General features: G+C 45.1%; 1 protein-coding gene across 4 annotated transcripts in view; it reads right to left on the bottom strand.

Moving 5' to 3' along the window:
• The window catches only part of PTPRZ1 (protein tyrosine phosphatase receptor type Z1), a 198,494-nt gene that overhangs the window by 80,061 nt on the left and 100,988 nt on the right, over positions 1-17,445 (bottom strand). For all 4 annotated transcript variants that reach the window (XM_048836185.2, XM_048836184.2, XM_048836186.2 and 1 more), the window contains exons 4-8: positions 16,909-17,060; positions 15,281-15,376; positions 14,960-15,026; positions 5,102-5,259; positions 4,237-4,387 (exon numbers count right to left, since the gene is read on the bottom strand). In XM_048836185.2, coding sequence (XP_048692142.2) covers positions 4,237-4,387; positions 5,102-5,259; positions 14,960-15,026; positions 15,281-15,376; positions 16,909-17,060 — 624 coding nt within the window. The remainder of the gene's footprint in view (positions 1-4,236; positions 4,388-5,101; positions 5,260-14,959; positions 15,027-15,280; positions 15,377-16,908; positions 17,061-17,445) is intronic.

Genomic DNA, 17,445 nt, shown 5'->3' with positions numbered 1-17,445 from the left:
CCAACGAGAAGAGTAAGGTAAATCAACGGGAGAGTTTCTCCCGTCAACCTCCCCACGGTGTAGACCCTGCGGTAATGCAACCTAAGATCCATCAACTCCAGCTACGTTATTCACATAGCTGGAGTTGCATAGCATAGGTCGGCTTATCACAGTAATGTAGACATAGCCTCAGATGCGGGACCCAGCAGTGGCACAGATATGTCAGCACCAGAGTTCCTTGTGCCAGGGAAATTGTCTGCTGGTGATTTGTGGTTGAATTATGTCTCCTTTATGAGTGGTATTAGGAGGCCATAATCGGGCTTGAGGCTGTGACCCAATATCTGCATGAGATCCTGTAAAGAGAAATTGCTGAGTTTCACACAGCTCTAGTTCTAAGGAAAATACAAAACGGTGAGTTAAAAGGTGTTTTATGTTGAGCACATACAGTTGGTCTTTAATTTGAAGACCCTATAGGCTTTTTATGTCTTTACTGATTCTGGGTAAGATTACCAGGAGCTGTATTTCTACAGCTATCCTACAGGACACCGTTAGAGGAGTACATCTGCTGACATGTTATATAATCAGCTTGGTGTCTGTCAATATTATTTTCAGATGTATATTAACAACAATTGATCATTGTTAGACATAAATAGATTTTCATTTCTGCTGGGGCTGGGGACAGATAAAGGGCTAAAGTTTTCTCACAAGCTTTCTGTGTTGGGCCCTAATGTGCAGTCTTTCAGTCTACTACTAATGAAAATTACATGCAACACTGTGCAGGCTTAGAGAATGAAATACTTTTAAACCTAAAACAAAGCAGTCTCTGCAAGGTAAGTTTGCCAACGCTGGCATGGCTGCGTGGAAATTCCTGACAGCTCATTTCTGAACCCAGTGTGTAGTTCAATAGAGAATGTATTTTCCATCACTAGCAGTCTTTTACACCTTCTAGGACAATTCCACTCAGATAACCAATAATAATAAATGAAAGGCGCAATCCTAATCTCTGAGAGATTGCATTGATTCCAACCAGAGGAGAATTTGGCCCTAATCTCCTTATTATATAATTTTAACTTTTCAAATGGGCACTTGAGTAAGGGCTCATGTTGCAATTTCTCCTATGTTAACTGAAGGTAAATCAGATTTTTCTTCTGCTAAGTACAATATTAGTTGTAGTTTCTGTTGGTTAGAGAAAATAAACAGCATACGATTCCATTTATTACTGAAGTTAGCCATTCATGTTTTAATTTTTATATTTCAGCATTTCAGAGCTCCTTAAGATCCTTTCAGAACAATGAGTTTTCTTCTAGTTTCTTTACCTACTAGCTGTTCAGAACAAGTGCACACAATTTAGATAAATATTGCTCTTGATACACATCCATAGCTGATGTTAATGTTAAAGGCAGCTATATGTATTCACATCAAGAGTAATCACCTTTTCCTTTATTTACAGTGAGTTAAACATGTTAGGTGGAATTTTAAAATATGTGCACACCTGGAATTTTTATTAACCTGTACCAAGTCCTCCATTTTGCCTATAGGCAGAGCAGAATGTTTAACCTACAATTAGCAACTTTAAATTCCTACTTCAGAACAAATACTAAATGTGTTTGTTGCCAGGGTGATATGAAGAGCAGAATAAATGTTTCTTAAGCTCAGTAGATGGAAAACACTTTGTTCTGTGCCTGTACGTCTACACTGCAATAAAAGACCCATGGCTCAGCTGGCCTTGGTGAGCTGACTTAGGCTCATGGGGTCAGGCTGCAGAGCTAAAATCTGCAGTGTAGATGTCTGAGCTTGGATTCTGAGACAAACCCCCACCTCGCTGGGCTCCGGCCCAAGCCTGAACATTTACACAGCAATTTTTAGCCCCACCGCCTGAGCCCCATGAGCCCGAGTCAGCTGACCTGGGCGCTGAGACCAGGTACGGCAGGTTTTTTATTGCAATGTACACATACCCTGTTATATAAGTCTATCAGTCATGTGTGAAAATGTCTATTGTGCTAGTCTGAAACTGGAAGCTATCGAAAAGTCCAACTATATTCATACCATGTTAAGTATGAGGTTTTAATTGCACTACAGTCAGATGTTTTGAATAAATACAAAATATTTAATCAGTAGTGGAGTTTAGGTTACTCCCTATGTACACTGACTGTGTGACTGAGAGTAGAAAAGGGCCTTGCTAACTTTAGATAGTTTCTCCACATATGTGCAATGAAAGGGAGAAGTTGGATACAAATCTACCTCTGCAGTTCTATTCCCCCATTGTGTAAACCCACACACTTCTGAGAGTCAGCCCAGAGAGGACTCCTCCAGGCTTTTGGGTGTGGGATGGGAAGGATAGAGCAGTAGCCCACTTTCTGTGGCACCATCCCCCACTCTGCCCCCTATTTCTATGTGGAAACCCAGGTGGGGGTAACACAGCTCAAAGCTGTATTAACGCCCTCTGGGTTCCTTCCACTACTGCTAGTGGCCTGCAGGGACATGACCATTGGCAGAAGTGCTGCCAGATGGAGAGAGAGGCAGAGTGGAAGAAGGAGCCATCCAAGCAGATTCCTTCTCTCCCTGTGAGTATGGGGTCTCACGGTGGCGGATCCCAAGCTCCACAGGCTTGAGAGGCCTCATCCCCTCCCAACAACATGGATCCCCTAAACTCAAAAGGATGATCCATCTGAGGGAATGATCTGCCTCTGTGGGCCCTTCTTCAAGCATCTCCTTGGGAGGGGAAAAATCTTAGGCCTGGTCTATACTACACAGTTAGGTCAACACAAGGCAGCTTACATCGACCTAATTATGTCAGTGTACACACTACAACCTTCCTCCCGCTGATGTAAGTGCCCTACTACACCGACATCACTCCACCTCCAGGAGAGGCGTAAGGCTTACGTTGGTGTAGTTAGGGTGACAGTGTCTGTGTAGACACTACATTACTTACATTGGCTGTCTTGTCAATTTCATGGCTCCATGCTGAAGCCATGAAATTGACAAGAATGCTGGGCAGGTAGAGCCCAGCTGTTCCTGGCTCCCCACTCGCAGATGGGATGCTGCCCGGAGGCTCCCCACTCAGGGAGCCGAGAAGCCTGGATGGCTGACCCCCAGGTCTCAGCGGGGACCCAAGAGTCTGTGGGTGGGGTGGGGGAAGAGAGCTGGGCTCCTGGCAGGGAGCTGTGTGGAGTTGAGAACCCTGGCTCTCATCCCCCACACTGCCCCTCATCAGTTGGTGGAAGTGCTCCTGGTGAGGACTCGCACCACCAATAGAAGGAAGGTAGTGTGGACATCAGCCACTGCAGTAATAAAATTGGCGCCCATGGTTCATGGAATCTAAGCTGGTAAAAATTACCACTCTTCCCCCGTCCCCATTTTGGGGCATGATTTTGTGCTTGAGTATAAATCCCTAATAAACAGATTTAGTGCCAAATTTTGCTTTCAGTTACATGGAAGTCATTGCTAATGATTTAAGTGAGATTCCGCAGGTATAAGAGAAAACAAAATTTGACCATTGATGCTGTAACCATTTACAGTAAATGACTCACACAGTGGTCTGAGTTATGGCTGATCAGAAGTAGCTTCTCTTGCAGTTGCTTGGTAGGTTAAGTGAAATGAATTTGGTGGTCTCCTTTTAGACGCTACTGGACAGGGATCCCACATCACACAACAAAATTAAATTGGTATGGAAAATTAAGTACTTTTTCACCCCTACAACTGCAGTGTTGTCAATGGGCCACTTTACTTTGAATGGTTCCTCTTAGAATATGTACAAACTAATTATGCTAAATTATCTGCTCCACCTTGTATTTATCTGTGACACTTTGAGTACCTTTCCCAGACCTGAGGAAGAGCTCTGTGTAGCTCAGAAGCTTGTCTCTCTCACTAACAGAAGTTGGTCCAATAAAAGATATTACCTCGCCCCCCACCTTCTGTCTCTAATATCCTGGGACTGACATGGCTACAACAACACTGCATACCCCTCAAGATGGCAGCTTTGATCAGTGTTGAAACAATTAAAAGGGCTGCATGGGGATGCTTGGACTGATAGCCTTTTCACTACATGTGCTCTGTAGATGCAAGAATTTAATTTTCCACTCCATTTAATCTGGCTTTTTTTTTTTTATGAGCACTAACTTGTCTCTTAAAGCTGTGAGTTATTAGGCTCTTTTCTCCTTCAAGTTAAAACCAGGATCTTGTTATTGGGGTCAATAGTTATACTTAAAACAGTCTTGTAATCTGTGAAGCCTGCAGTAGTAATTACTCCATAAATACCTGCTTCATGAATTTCTTCTTGGCCAGTATATGAGGAAAACACCTGTCCAAAGAATTTATATTGTTGTTCTCTAAAGTTGTTTTGCAGGTAATCCATCAGCATGACATAGCCAGACTGCTGCATTGTAAGGACTTCACAAAATACAGCCAACTGAAAAATAAAAGACAGCACACTTCCCCTAAGAAGTCATAAAAATTAACTGGATTCTGATATTAGGCACAACTCTGAGAAAGGGAAGGCCGAGATTGTCTCAGTTCAGTAGTAACCCCAGGAAACACTGATTCAGACACATACCTTTGAGGGTATGTGTACACTGCAATTAGACACTTGCAGCTGGCCCATGCCAGCTGACTTGGCTTGTGGGGCTTGGGCTAAGGGGCTGTTTAATTGCAGTGTAGACATTTGGGCGTGGGCTGCAACTCAAACACTGGGACCTCCCACCACACAGAAGTCCTAGAGCCTGGGTTCCAGCCCATGTCTGAATGTCTATATCACAATTAAACAGCCCCTTAGCCTGATCTCCAGTAGCCTGAGTCAGTTGGCATGGGCCAGTTGTGGTTTTTTAATTACAGAGATGCCCTGAGTCACTATTCCTCCAGTGCTTCCTACTTGCTTTGGGTTAGTAGTTTACCTTTGCACAGGCATGTAGTCAGAATCTAGCCATGAATGAAAAGGGAGGTGGGGGTGGTGGTGGAGGGGATTACTCAAACAAATAGATTTTAATTGAAACATGTGCAATGAAAAGCTAGAATAAAGAAATGTTAGGCTAGAAAAGAATGCCCTGCACTTTTTTTACCACATACATGAAAACTGTTTTTCCTTGCAAATAAGAACAATTTCTTTCACATGGCTTAAATGAATTACCTGGTTTTCAGAAATGCTAATGGTATCCTTAAACACAATCCATTCAACTGTCTCTGAGCAGGGAGGCGTTGACAAAGATCCATTATAAGTATAATATTTGTCTGTTGAGTTCGGCAAAAGGTTCAGCAAAACAAATGGCTCTAATGCAGCCTGTTTTCCTGAAAAACATTTATATTCAAATTATTAAGATATTGAATAAAACAAAAGTAGAGCTGCAAGAGAACCAAAGGAAAGTTTGAGGACACTTGGAGTCTGATTTCAACGGCTGTTCAGCCTATGAAAGGTTGGGCCCTCTGCACTTAAGTTTTAACAAAGATCCTAAAACAATAATTCTACTGGGTCAGCAGACGGTTCTAATGAGCTACTTTATGGAAGGCTGAAGTTTAGCTGTAAACTCAGAACTCCCAATCTTCAAGAACCAACGCTTTTAGCCTTTGCACCTGAGACTCCCATGAAGTGCTGAATGACTTAGACCACTACTGAAGTTGGAGTCAAGATCATTCAATACATCACATTCACAGTACCTCTTACCCTCTGTGGGGCAGGGAAGAGGTATGAAAGCTGCATATGGCATGCCATCTAGTCCAGAGAAGTGTTACTTCATTGGAACACACTGAGCATTACATTACTCTAGCCTGGAGCAAACTGTGTTGAGACAGTGTCTCCTGTTTGTGTAGACAGTGTCTATACCAGAGGTGGGGAAACTTTTTGGCCCGAGGGCCCCATGAGGGTTGCAAAACTTTATGGAGGGCCAGGTAGGGAAGGCTGTGCCTCTCCGAACAGCCTGGACCCCAACCCTATCTGCCCCCTGACTGCTGCCCTCAGAACCTCCAACCCCCCCCAGCTCCTTGTCCCCTGACTGCCCCCTCCCAGGACCCCTACCCCTAACCGCCCCCCCAGGACCTCCCCATCCAACCCCCCCTGCTCTCTGACCCCTGTCCACACCCCTGCCCCTAACCACCCTCTGGGACCCCACCCCCTATCCAACCCCTGCTGCCCCCAGTCCGCCCCCCCACGAACCTCCTCCCCATCCAACTGCTCCCTGTCCCCTGACTGCCCCCCGGGACCCCCTTCCCCTTATCCAACCTCCCCCACTCCCCACCCCCTTACCTCGGAGCGGAAGGAGCTCGCAACTCCGCCACCCAGCCAGAGCCAGCCCCGCCGCCACCCAGCATGGCAGGAGAAGCAGGCCAGAGCACTGGCAGCACAGCGAGCTGAGGCTATGGGGGAGGGGGAACAGCAGGAACAGGGCCAGGGGCTCGCCTCCCTGGCCGGGAGCTCAAGGGCTGGGCAGGATGGTCCTGCGGGCTGGATGTGGCCCGCAGGCCATAGTTTGCCCATCTCTGGTCTATACTGAAGTGCTGGAGCTGTGCCGCTGTAGTGTTTCAAGTGTAGAGAAGCCCTTACTCCCCTTTGCATACACACACATCCGAGGAGGGAGGAGAAACATTCCAGCTCACTTAGATGCTTTGCACTCACTGAAGAGCATGGAAAAACCCCACTTACACATTTAGTCACGTGTGTAACTGTCTGGCTGGTGCAGTTGATCCACTTCCCCGGTGTCTTGCCAGGATTGGGGCTTGGACTGAGATTCAGCTGGTGAGGTAGCAGGAACCAGTCAGTGGAACTGGCAGAGATTATACTAGCTTCCTCAAGTGCAGGAATTTACCAGCTTTTGGACAATCCCACTTCCATGAGATGACTGTGTCACCTAAAATACCACTGATCCTTTTAGATGTGATTTTAGACAAAATCGGACTCATGTCTATATAATTTGCTGTTTATCAACCCTAGGTTCATTTCAATGCTACTGCTTTGAAAACTTCCCTATCTCAATATATATCCTTTCCAAATTATTTTCTCCACATGCATGTATTTCTAACCTAGTCATGTCCCTTTGCATTATATCTGTCCTCAGTGGTGTTTGTAATTCATCCCCATTTAGTGTCACCTTAACATTCGGCTATAAACTGTTTGCCATTTTATTGCACAGAATCACAGCTGTTCTACTGAGTCAAGTCTTAGAAACCACCTTTTCTTTCAGAATGACTTGTTCTTGTCCACATCTGATGACAGGGGAACTTTTAACAGGGTTGAGCAAAATCTTTCCACCTATCTGTAGTATTCTGTCAACCTGCTAGGCATCTTCAGATTGCAGCCAACCTAACAGTCCAGTGTAGATCTAGTTAAATAATTCTATCTTCACAAACCCTTTTGTAGTTGTGAGCATCAGGATATCAAACCTGACATTTACAGCAAGTGTCCTGATAAGATAACTTCCTTTGCTAGAAGGTTCTTCAAAAGCTTGTGGAACTTTGGATGTTAGTAACAACTTGTGTTCTGGTTTATGAGTGGTAGCCGTGTTAGTCTATATCAACAAAAACAACGAGGAGTACTTGTGGCACCTTGGAGACTAATAAAGGAACTTGTTAGTCTCCAAGGTGCCACAAGTACTCCTCGTTGTTTTAACTTGTGTTCTGTTTCACAGTCTAGACTATGAAACTTTTCAAATGTTTAGTTTTAAGAGAAAATGTCCTATGTCAAATAGTAACAAGACTGGTTTCTATTCCCAGAGTGTTAGCCTGGGAAGAAACTGAGAACTTCCACTCTAGAGCCTGAGAGCTCAGCAACTCTCATTTTAATATACAAAACAGAAGATGTACTATACATCTTTCTCCAGTATAAACCATCTGAATTAGTTTTGGTCTGAATTTTGTGAGCTCACTTAGATCTATTCAAATAAAGCGTGTTCTGTTCATCATTAAGTGTCATGTGCTTGACACCTGCTGCCCTTGGTTTTCCAGCTCCTCAGCAAGGTTGTTGGATGGAGTCTACCTTGATAGGTTACAATTTCCCTTCAGGTGTCTCATGTAAGCATAGCATCTAAGACTAATGAATAGGGCTGGTCAGAAATGTTTTGACGAAACACAGTTTTGTCAGAAAGTGCCAGTTCATCAAACCTGAAGTGTCTTGCAAAAGCAAGTCAGGTTTGACAAACTTTCATCGACTTGCAAGCAGGATTACAATGGAAACACTTCCCTGCCTGCTCACAAGGCCAGCTACTGTGGGTGTCAGGCTTTCGTGTTCTGGTGCAGTCATGTCATGATAGGGCATCCAGGTTTTCCAGGCTCCTTGGTGTGGAGCTGGGAGGCTGGCAGCCCTGGAAACCCAGGCTCTAGTTGTGGTTCCGAGGGTATGTCTACATTTTGTTTGTTTGTGTTTGTTTTTTAAAAAACAATGTGGCAGTGAGTCTCAGAGCCTAGGTCAACTGGCCAGGGCTCACAGAGCTGGTGCTCTGGGGCTAAAAATAGCAGGGTAGACGTTCTCACTAGGGCTCTGAGAGCCTCCCTGCTCCCAAGTTTCAGAACCCAGGCTCCCAGAACCTGGGTCCAAACATCAAGAGTGCTATTTTTTAGCCCCACATGCAAGCCCAAGTCAGTTGACCCAGCCTCTGAGATTCGCTGACGCACGTCTCTTATTGCAATGTCTCTAGACATAGCTAGAGCTCTGCAAAGCCACAGATATCTGCTTTAAATCCATGGATATATGCATCTGTGGATGTGGTCGTATTGCTTATCATCTTGGATCGGACGTGGATCCAATTTTTTTTTATCTGCCCCAGGCTCTAGCTCAACCGAGGGTTAATGGCCCCTTGTAGGGCTGCGGTTTCAGAGGATCTGCCCACAGGGCTGAAGCCCCAAGCCCTTGTGCCCCTATGGGGCTAAAGCCCGGAGTCCCAAGAGCCCCTGGCAGGGCTAAGGCAGAGCCCTGAGTCCCAGTGCCCCGTACAGGGCTAAAGCCTGGAGCTCTCAGCCCTGTCACCCACCCCCACACCCTCCAGAGCAGGGCGGCTGAAGCCAGAGTGCTCCCAGCAAGGCTAAAGCCCAGAGCCCTGTGGGGGAGGAGCTCTCGGCTGTAGACCCCTGGGGTGCACCAGGACTCTGGGTGCTGGGACTCTGGACTTCAGCCCTGCAGAGGGGCGCTGGGGTTCAGGGCTCTGGGCTTCTGCCCCATGGGGCTCCTGGACCCCTTGAGACTGGCTCATTGCCCCCCCCTCCAGGGGGCCACAGGCACCTGGTTGAGAACCCCTTCTGTAGAGGGTGCCTGTGTGGATAAAAGGTGGCATGTAGATTGCGGATCGGATACAATTTAATTACCTCGGGTGCAGATCAGATGCAGATCCAAATTTTTGTATCCGCACAGGGCTCTAGACGTACCCTCAGAGTGTAGGATCCTGGCTTCACAGCAGGGAATACTGAAGCCCTAGGAGCCCCACATCTAACCAGTGCTTGGGTCCTGTCTCTGTGGCAGGGAGCATGGAAGCCCTGAGAACTACAGCTTGAGCTATTCCAGGCTCTCTGCCGTACAGCCAGGAATCTTGAAGTCTTGAGATGGGCTTCCAGTCCATGGCTCTGGGACAACCCTGCTATGTAGACTCGCCTGGGGCGGTGACCCCAGGGCTTCCAGACTCATGGGCCAGCTGGCTCGTCATGCTGCTGATTCCCAAGTTGGACCAGGAATCTGGAAGACCAGGTGTCTCCATGCCTGGATTTGCAGATCCTGGGATCATGGGAAGCTGCTGACTGAAACTGATAATGTTAATTTCAGTCAGCATCTACCTGTCCCAGGGAGCATATTTCCTGTCAGAACCACCATGTGTCAGTGTTTTCTAAATGATTTTTTTCCCCATGATATCCAGTTTGAGAGAAATTTTTGGATTTTTTTTGAAAAACTAAGAACAAAACCAGATTTCAAAGTAGGATTTCTCGTTTCTGAGAAATTTTGGTGAGTTTTGACCAGTTGTAATAATGAATCCTAGCTGATTTACACAATTCACCTTGTCCTCATAACCTATAAAAGTTCCATCACCTTGTTTTGTGTTTGTCTGTTGGAGACCAGATATCTGCTTCCATTTTGGGGGCTAAATGTTTAAAAGTTTATGACACACATCCTATAATAACTAATCATAATAAATAATCAATACTTTACATTTTAAATCCATATATTTCAGAGGACTTTACAGAAGGTAGGTATTTTTATCCCCATTCTATAGCCAGAGAAACTGATGAGCCAGGCAGGGTGAAGTTTATCTACACTAAAGCTGCTGCAACAGCACGGTTACAGCTGTACTGCTGGAGTGGTGAAGCATATAAACTTCCTACATTGACACAAGCGGTTTTACGGGGTAGTGCATATGCAGTGTGACAGAATTGGCCTCCGGGAGCTATCCCAGAATGCTCCAATGTGACCGCTCTGGACAGCGCTTTCAACTCCAATGCACTAGCCAGGTACACAGGAAAAGCCCTGGGAAATTTTGAATTTCATTCCCTGTTTGGTCAGCATAGCGAGCTCAGCAGCACAGGTGACCATGCAGTCCCCCCAGAATTGCAAATGAGCTCCAACATGGAGCTAACGGGAGACAGTGGATCTGATTGCTGTATGGGGAGAAGAATCTGTGCAGGCCGAACTCCGATCAAAAAGAAGAAATGCTAATATATATATGCCAAAATCACGCAGGGCACGGTGGAGAGGACATACAGCAGTGCCTCGTGAAAGTCAAAGAGATCAGGCAAGCCTACCAAAAGACAAAAGGAGGCAAACAGTCGCTCCGGGTCAGAGCCCCATACGTGCTGCTTCTATGATCAGCTGCATGGCATTCTCGGGGGGGTGGGGGGGGAGAGACCTTACCACTACCCCACCACTGTCCATGGACACCTTCAAGGGGGTGGGGGAGTCTCACGCAACATGGAGGAGGATTTTGTGGATGATGATGAGGAGGAGAATGTGCAGCAGACACGTGGAGAATCTGTTCTCCCCAGCAGCCACGACCTTTTCATCACCCTGGAGCCAATACCCTCCCAAGGCAGGTTCCCGGACCCTGAAGCCGGAGAAGGCACCTCTGTTGAGTGCACATTTGTAACTAAACACAATTGCTTTTAACCCCTGTAATGTTTGATTTGCCCTGAAGAATTGTGATGCATTTGTGGCCAGTACAGCTATTGGAAAAGTCTGTTAACATGTCTCTGGAGGATTCCCGCTCCATCCCCAGACATCTCCATGAAGCTCTCCTGGAGGTACTCTGAAAGCCTTTGCAGAAGGTTTCTGGGGAGGGCTGCCTTATTTCGTCCTCCGTGGTAGGATACTTTATGATGCCAAGCCAGTAGCAAGTAGTCTGGAATCATTGCAGCACAAAGCATGGCAGCGAATAGTCCTGGGTTTTGGTCGCATTCAAGCAACATTAGGGCTATGTCTTGCTGTGTTAGCCTCAGGAGAGTGATATCATTGATGGTCACCTGGTTGAAATAGGGGAATTTTTGTAAGGGAACAGTAAAAGGACCCCCATTCAAACTGGGCAGTTTGCGCTTGACTAAAAGGGATCATCCCTGAGAATAGCCATGCGGTGGGGGGAGGGGTGAAGGGATCATCCCAGAGAATAGCTACACAGTGGGGTGTGGGGAAGGGTGTGCTGCACATCCCCCCACAAACCGGAGCCGCTCCTTTTGAATGGCAAACCCAACCGGCATTGCTTGCTATGGGAAAGGAGGACGCTGCGGTTTGAAACCATTCCCACGTGTTATGAAGGCAGAAGAAGCCAACCCTGTGTACCCTTTGGCTTACCATGGCTGCCTGGAAATCGAATTCTGTTGCCCAGCCGTGTGTGATGTGTCACCATACCGGCAGGCACTCAATATAAAAGGCAAAATGCGACCTTGTACCTAAAGCACATGTGCTGTCTGCTGTGAATTGCTTGATTCACTGTGGAAGAGTCTCCCTTTTGTTCTCAGAAATGTATCATCTTAAATTTTACTCTCCCTTTTTATCCCCCCTGCAGGTGCAAATGTTTCTATGCTCCCCATATCATCTCCGTCCCTGAGGTTATCGCAGATTAGAAGGCAGGAAAAAACACACTCGCAATGACATGTTTTCCGAGCTCATACAGTCCTCCTGCACTGATAGGGCACAGCTGAATGCATGGAGGCATTCAGTGACAGAGGCCAGGAAAGCATTAAGTGAGCATGATCAGAAGGCGCAGGATGCAATGCTGAGGCTAATGGGGGAGCAAATGGACATGCTCAGGCGTCTGGTGGAGCTGCAGGAAAGGCAACAAGAGCACAGATCGCCGCTGCATCCACTGTACAGCTGCCTGCCCTCCTCCCCAAGTTCCATATCCTCCTCACCCAGACGCCCAAGAACACGGGGGTGGTGGGAGGCTCCGGGCACCCAGCCACTCCACTCCAGAGGACGGCCCAAGCAACAGAAGGCTGGCATTTAAACATCTTTGATTTGTAGTGTGGCTACAACAAGCAATGTGGCCTTGTCCTTCCCTCCTCCCCCACCACACCCCACCCAGGATACCTTGTCAGGGATCTCCCTTTTTTTAATAAATAAATGCATGGATTCAAAACAATACAGACTTTATTTCCTTTGCCAGCTGTGGTCAAAGGGGGAAGGGGGATTGGCTTATAGGGAAGTAAATTCAACAAAAGGGGGCAGTTTTGCATCAAGGAGAAACACACACCACTGTCACACTGTAGGCTGTCCAGTCATGAAACTGGTTTTCAAAGCCTCTCTGTTGCGCAGCACGCCTAGCTGTGCTCTTCTGATCGCCCTGGTGTCTGGCTGCTCAAAATCGGCCACCAGGCAATTTGCCTCAACCTCCCACCCCGCCATAAACATCTCCCCCTTACTCTCACAGATATTATGGAGCACACAACAAGCAGCAATAACAATGGGAATATTGGTTGTGCTGAGGTCTAACCTAGTCAGCAAACAGAGCCAGTGAGCTTTTAAACGTCCAAAGACACATTCTACCACCATTCTGCACTTGCTCAGCCTATAGTTGAACTGTTCCTTACCACTGTCCAGGCTGCCTGTGTATTGCTTCATGAGCCATGGGCACAAGTGGTAGGCTGGGTTCCCAATGATAACTATTAGCATTTCAACATCCCCGATGGTAATTTTCTGGTCTGGGAAGTAAGGCCCTTCTTGCAGCTGTTTGAACAGTCTGGAGTTCCTAAAGATGCGAGCGTCATGCACCTTTTCCGGCCATCCCACGTTGATGTCTGTGAAACATCCCTTGTGATCCACCAGTGCTTGCAGCACCATTGAGAAGTACCCCTTGCGGTTTACGTACTGGTTGGTAAGGTGGTCTGGTGCCAAGATAGAACGCATATCCCTATCGCCCCACCACAGTTAGGGAACCCCATAGCAGCAAAGCCATCCACTATGACCTGTGCATTTCCCAGAGTCACTACCCTTGTTAGCAGAAGGTCAGTGATTGCACTGGCTACTTGGATCACAGCAGCCCCCACAGTAGATTTGCCCACTCCAAATTGATTTCCGACTGACCAGTAGCAATCATGCGTTTCAAGCTTCCACAGGGTTATCGCCACTCGCTTCTCAACTGTCAGGGCAGCTCTCATCTTGGTATTCCTGCACTTCAGGGCAGGGGAAAGCAATTCACAAAGTTCCAGGAAAGTGGCCTTACGCGTGTGAAAGTTTCGCAGTGTGGCCTTAAGCGTGTGAAAGTTTGTTTGCCGGGCACAGAATCGGCGTTCCACTGTATCAACCTGCCCCACTGCTGCCATGATGTCCCAACTGCCACAGCCCATGCTTTCAGGAACGTCTGTGTCCATGTCCTCCTCACAACTGTCCTCGTGCTGGTGTCTCTTAGCCAGGTTCTGCACATACTGCAGGATAATGTGTGAGGTGTTTACAATGCTCACAACAGCAGCGCTGAGCTGAGCAGGCTCCATGCTTGCTGTTCTATGGCATCTGCATGGGTAATCCAGGAAAAAAGTTGCGAAACTATTGTCTGCTATTGTTTTCACGGAGGGAGGGGAGACTGACGACATGTACCCAAAAACACCCGCGACAATGTTTTTGTCCCATCAGGCATTGGGAGCCTAATCCAGAATTACAATGGGCAGCGGAGACTGCAGGGACTGTGGGATAGCTACCCACAGTTCACCACTCCGTGTGTTGATGCTAGCCACGATATTGAGGACGCACTCCACCAACTTAAGGCGCTTAGTGGGGACATACACAATCGACTGTATAAAATCGCTTTCTAAAGATCGACTTCTATAAAATGGACCTAATTTCGTAGTGTAGACATACCATTACCCAAGGTCATTGGCCCTGATTTAGGAAAGAATCCTCACTCATGTGCTTAAATGCTTTTCTCAACTGGGGACACAGTGAGACTGTGTAAATAACAGAAACTAGGTCTCCTGATGCACCATCCTCTACTCACCATGCTCTGATGTAAGTGAATAGACAATTTTTTAAAAAGCAAAGCATTCACACACTGAGTTGAAATCTGCTCTGAATGACACCAGTGTAAATGTAAAGTAATTTCATGGAAACTGACTGAGTTATTTCAGATTGACACCAGTGTCACTGAAAGTGGAATATAGCCCCCTGACTCTATTGAATACTGACATTCATAAACTCTCACTCTGTTCCCAGAACTAGTCTTGTAAGCCAGATCTTTGTTTGCTACAATAGTTGTATTTGTCCTACAAATTGCACAGAAAACTCAGATATATACGACTAAGAAACCGTAATGAATAAATCGGTAATTTCTCTTGACCAAACACTGGAAGTGTAGCAAAGGCCTTGGAAAAGTTAAATGTATTCACTTTGTGTCTCAGGCTCTTCCAGTTTTTTTCAAGTAATAATTTTTTGGGGGAAATATAACAAATTTGTGACTTTTTTATTTTAGTTTTAACAAAAGTGACCAAACCCAGCTTTGGGAGGTTCATGGTTCCCAATAGCTTCAATAAGTTTTGCATGCACGTTCAAAAGCAGAATTTGGCCCAACAAATAACCAATCAAGCAAGAAGATAAACTCACCAAATCGGCTAACACTATCTACTTCTTTGATGATTGCATTATAATCCATATTATCTTCCAGGCCAACCTGTTCAAGAGAAATTGTACACTTTATTAAAAACAGGGTTTAATAAAAAAATGAAAGTTATACATTAACTGAATAGACAATACAGGATTTAAAGAAGAGAAATCAAACATATTTGCCCAATTGTTTTTTGTGCAAAACAAATTAGAAATATATATTGATGTGATTACTATATATACCAGAACCATTTAGCTTCAGATTGGATATTTGCTATATTTCAAAGCAAAGTTAATGCCAGAGATATACAAAATGGTTACCTCAAATAAAATTGATAAAGCTCTTAACTTCCCATTTCCTTTAACTGCCTCCTCAAAATTTGTATACTGATCTGCATCATAGCAGTAGATTTGCATCTGTAAATATAAAGATTAGATCTTCAATTTTCAGAGGTATACATTACATGATAGAAAAAAAATCTTTAAAAGAATTTAAACAATACAATTATTTATTTCAGATATTCCTACTCTGAGAAAAATCTTGAAGCAGTAACAAACTTTAATTTTAATAAATGCCTCTTCTGTAGTTCTCGCATCCACTGCCTGAAAACTTACTTGGTGAAGTTGATGGCAAAACTATCAACTTCAGGAGGACAGGATTTCACCCACTGTATCTATCCCAAACTAAAAGTAGAGATGTATTGGTAATACAACCAAATCTTTGATCCGGTCTCTCCTGCAGCCTGGAGTCGGCTGGAGCTGTATGCTTGTGTCAGGCTCTAAATCCTCATACCCTCGCTCTTCCACCACAGGGGTAGCTCCATGGACAACCAAAACCTGGCTCCCTACCTTGGGGCAGAGTTTGTGACTCCACCCCTCTTCCCATGTTTTCAGAGGAGGCTCTGCTCCCTGACGTCCTGGCAGGATGGAAGATAAGGTAGGAGCTTGAATGGCAAGTCCAAATGGGTCATGAAGTCAAGAAGACTGAATGGACTGCACTGGCCACAGTGAAAGTTTGTGCCTAACATTTCTCCATGGAACTGGGGAGAAGAGAGGACCCCGGCAACCCCATCCCTCCATTTGTCCCCTCAGAGATATATACTGTTTTGTAACTTATTATAATAGACTATGAATGGGTCCATGGAGTTTACTGTAACTCTCAGAAAGAAAAGGAGTACTTGTGGCACCTTAGAGACTAACCAATTTATTTGAGCATAAGCTTTCGTGAGCTACAGCTCACTTCATCGGATGCATACTGTGGAAAGAGTAGAAGATCTTTTTATATAGACACCAAGCATGAAAAAATACCTCCTCCCACCCCACTCTCCTGCTGGTAATAGTTTATCTAAAGTGATCACTCTCCTTACAATGTTATGATAATCAAGTTGGGCCATTTCCAGCACAAATCCAGGTTTTTGGAAATGGCCCAACTTGATTATCATACACATTGTAAGGAGAGTGATCACTTTAGATAAGCTATTACCAGCAGTTAGTCTCTAAGGTGCCACAAGTACTTCTTTTCTTTTTGCGAATACAGACTAACACGGCTGTTACTCTGAAACCTGTAACTCTCAGGTATTTGATCATCTGTGGCAATTGTGCCTATATTCAGTTTGCAGGATTAGACCCTGTATTTAATACCAAGATGTGTGCTCATCTCTCCTGAGCAAATCTGAATTTGAAAATGCACACTTTATTTTCAGAATGGCAAACTAAATACAACTGTACAGTAAGGACCTCATTCAGAGGCTACTGTAGTCAGTGGCAAAACTTCCATGTTCTTTGGCTCAGGTCTTGATTCATATTCGCAAACATAAAATTTAAATATTACTCATTTGCATTTGAAGGAGGATTATATACACAAAATGTACCCTAATCAAATGATTCTTTAACAAGTAACTTGATTATTTGCAGGACTGTACAATATTGAGTCTATTACAATTCATTACCTCAAGAGGAAATTTTTGTCCTTCTAAACTATGTTCTGATCCATCTGATGATATATTGCATTTTCCCCAGTGAAAAGTTATCTTGCTTGCTTTAAATATTGTTTCTAAGCCACCTCCGCTGACATAATAATCATTTGTCAGGTTAATTTCCACTAAAGAGAAAAAAAAAATGGTCAATGAGCATGTGTGTGCATTTCAAATTCAAATACATCAACATTACTAGCTAAAAGGTGAACATATGTTGGTTCTCCTTACATTTCATAAACAGCTTGACAGAATGTGGATTATTCAGCTAAGAAAGAAAACCATTTGGGAGATTTATAGCCGCTAATAACAAAATGAAATGTATTTTACTTCATTTCAAACTTTGATTAATAAAATAGACATATGGGGAGCGGAATTACTTTAATGCACTCTCATAATCCATTCTTTTGTAATCCATCTGAAACCTGTCATAGCCTTACATTAAACAAAAGCTCAAGAAAGCTGGCCTACCAGTGAAGCCCTCCTTCTAAGAAAAGAAAACAAAACCCTAAC

This window comes from Caretta caretta, chromosome 1 (assembly GCF_965140235.1).
Source record: "Caretta caretta isolate rCarCar2 chromosome 1, rCarCar1.hap1, whole genome shotgun sequence".
In the NCBI taxonomy this organism is placed as follows: Eukaryota; Metazoa; Chordata; order Testudines; family Cheloniidae; genus Caretta; species Caretta caretta.
Note: the sequence above shows the minus strand (reverse complement) of the source record. Positions and strands in the feature narration are given on the sequence as shown.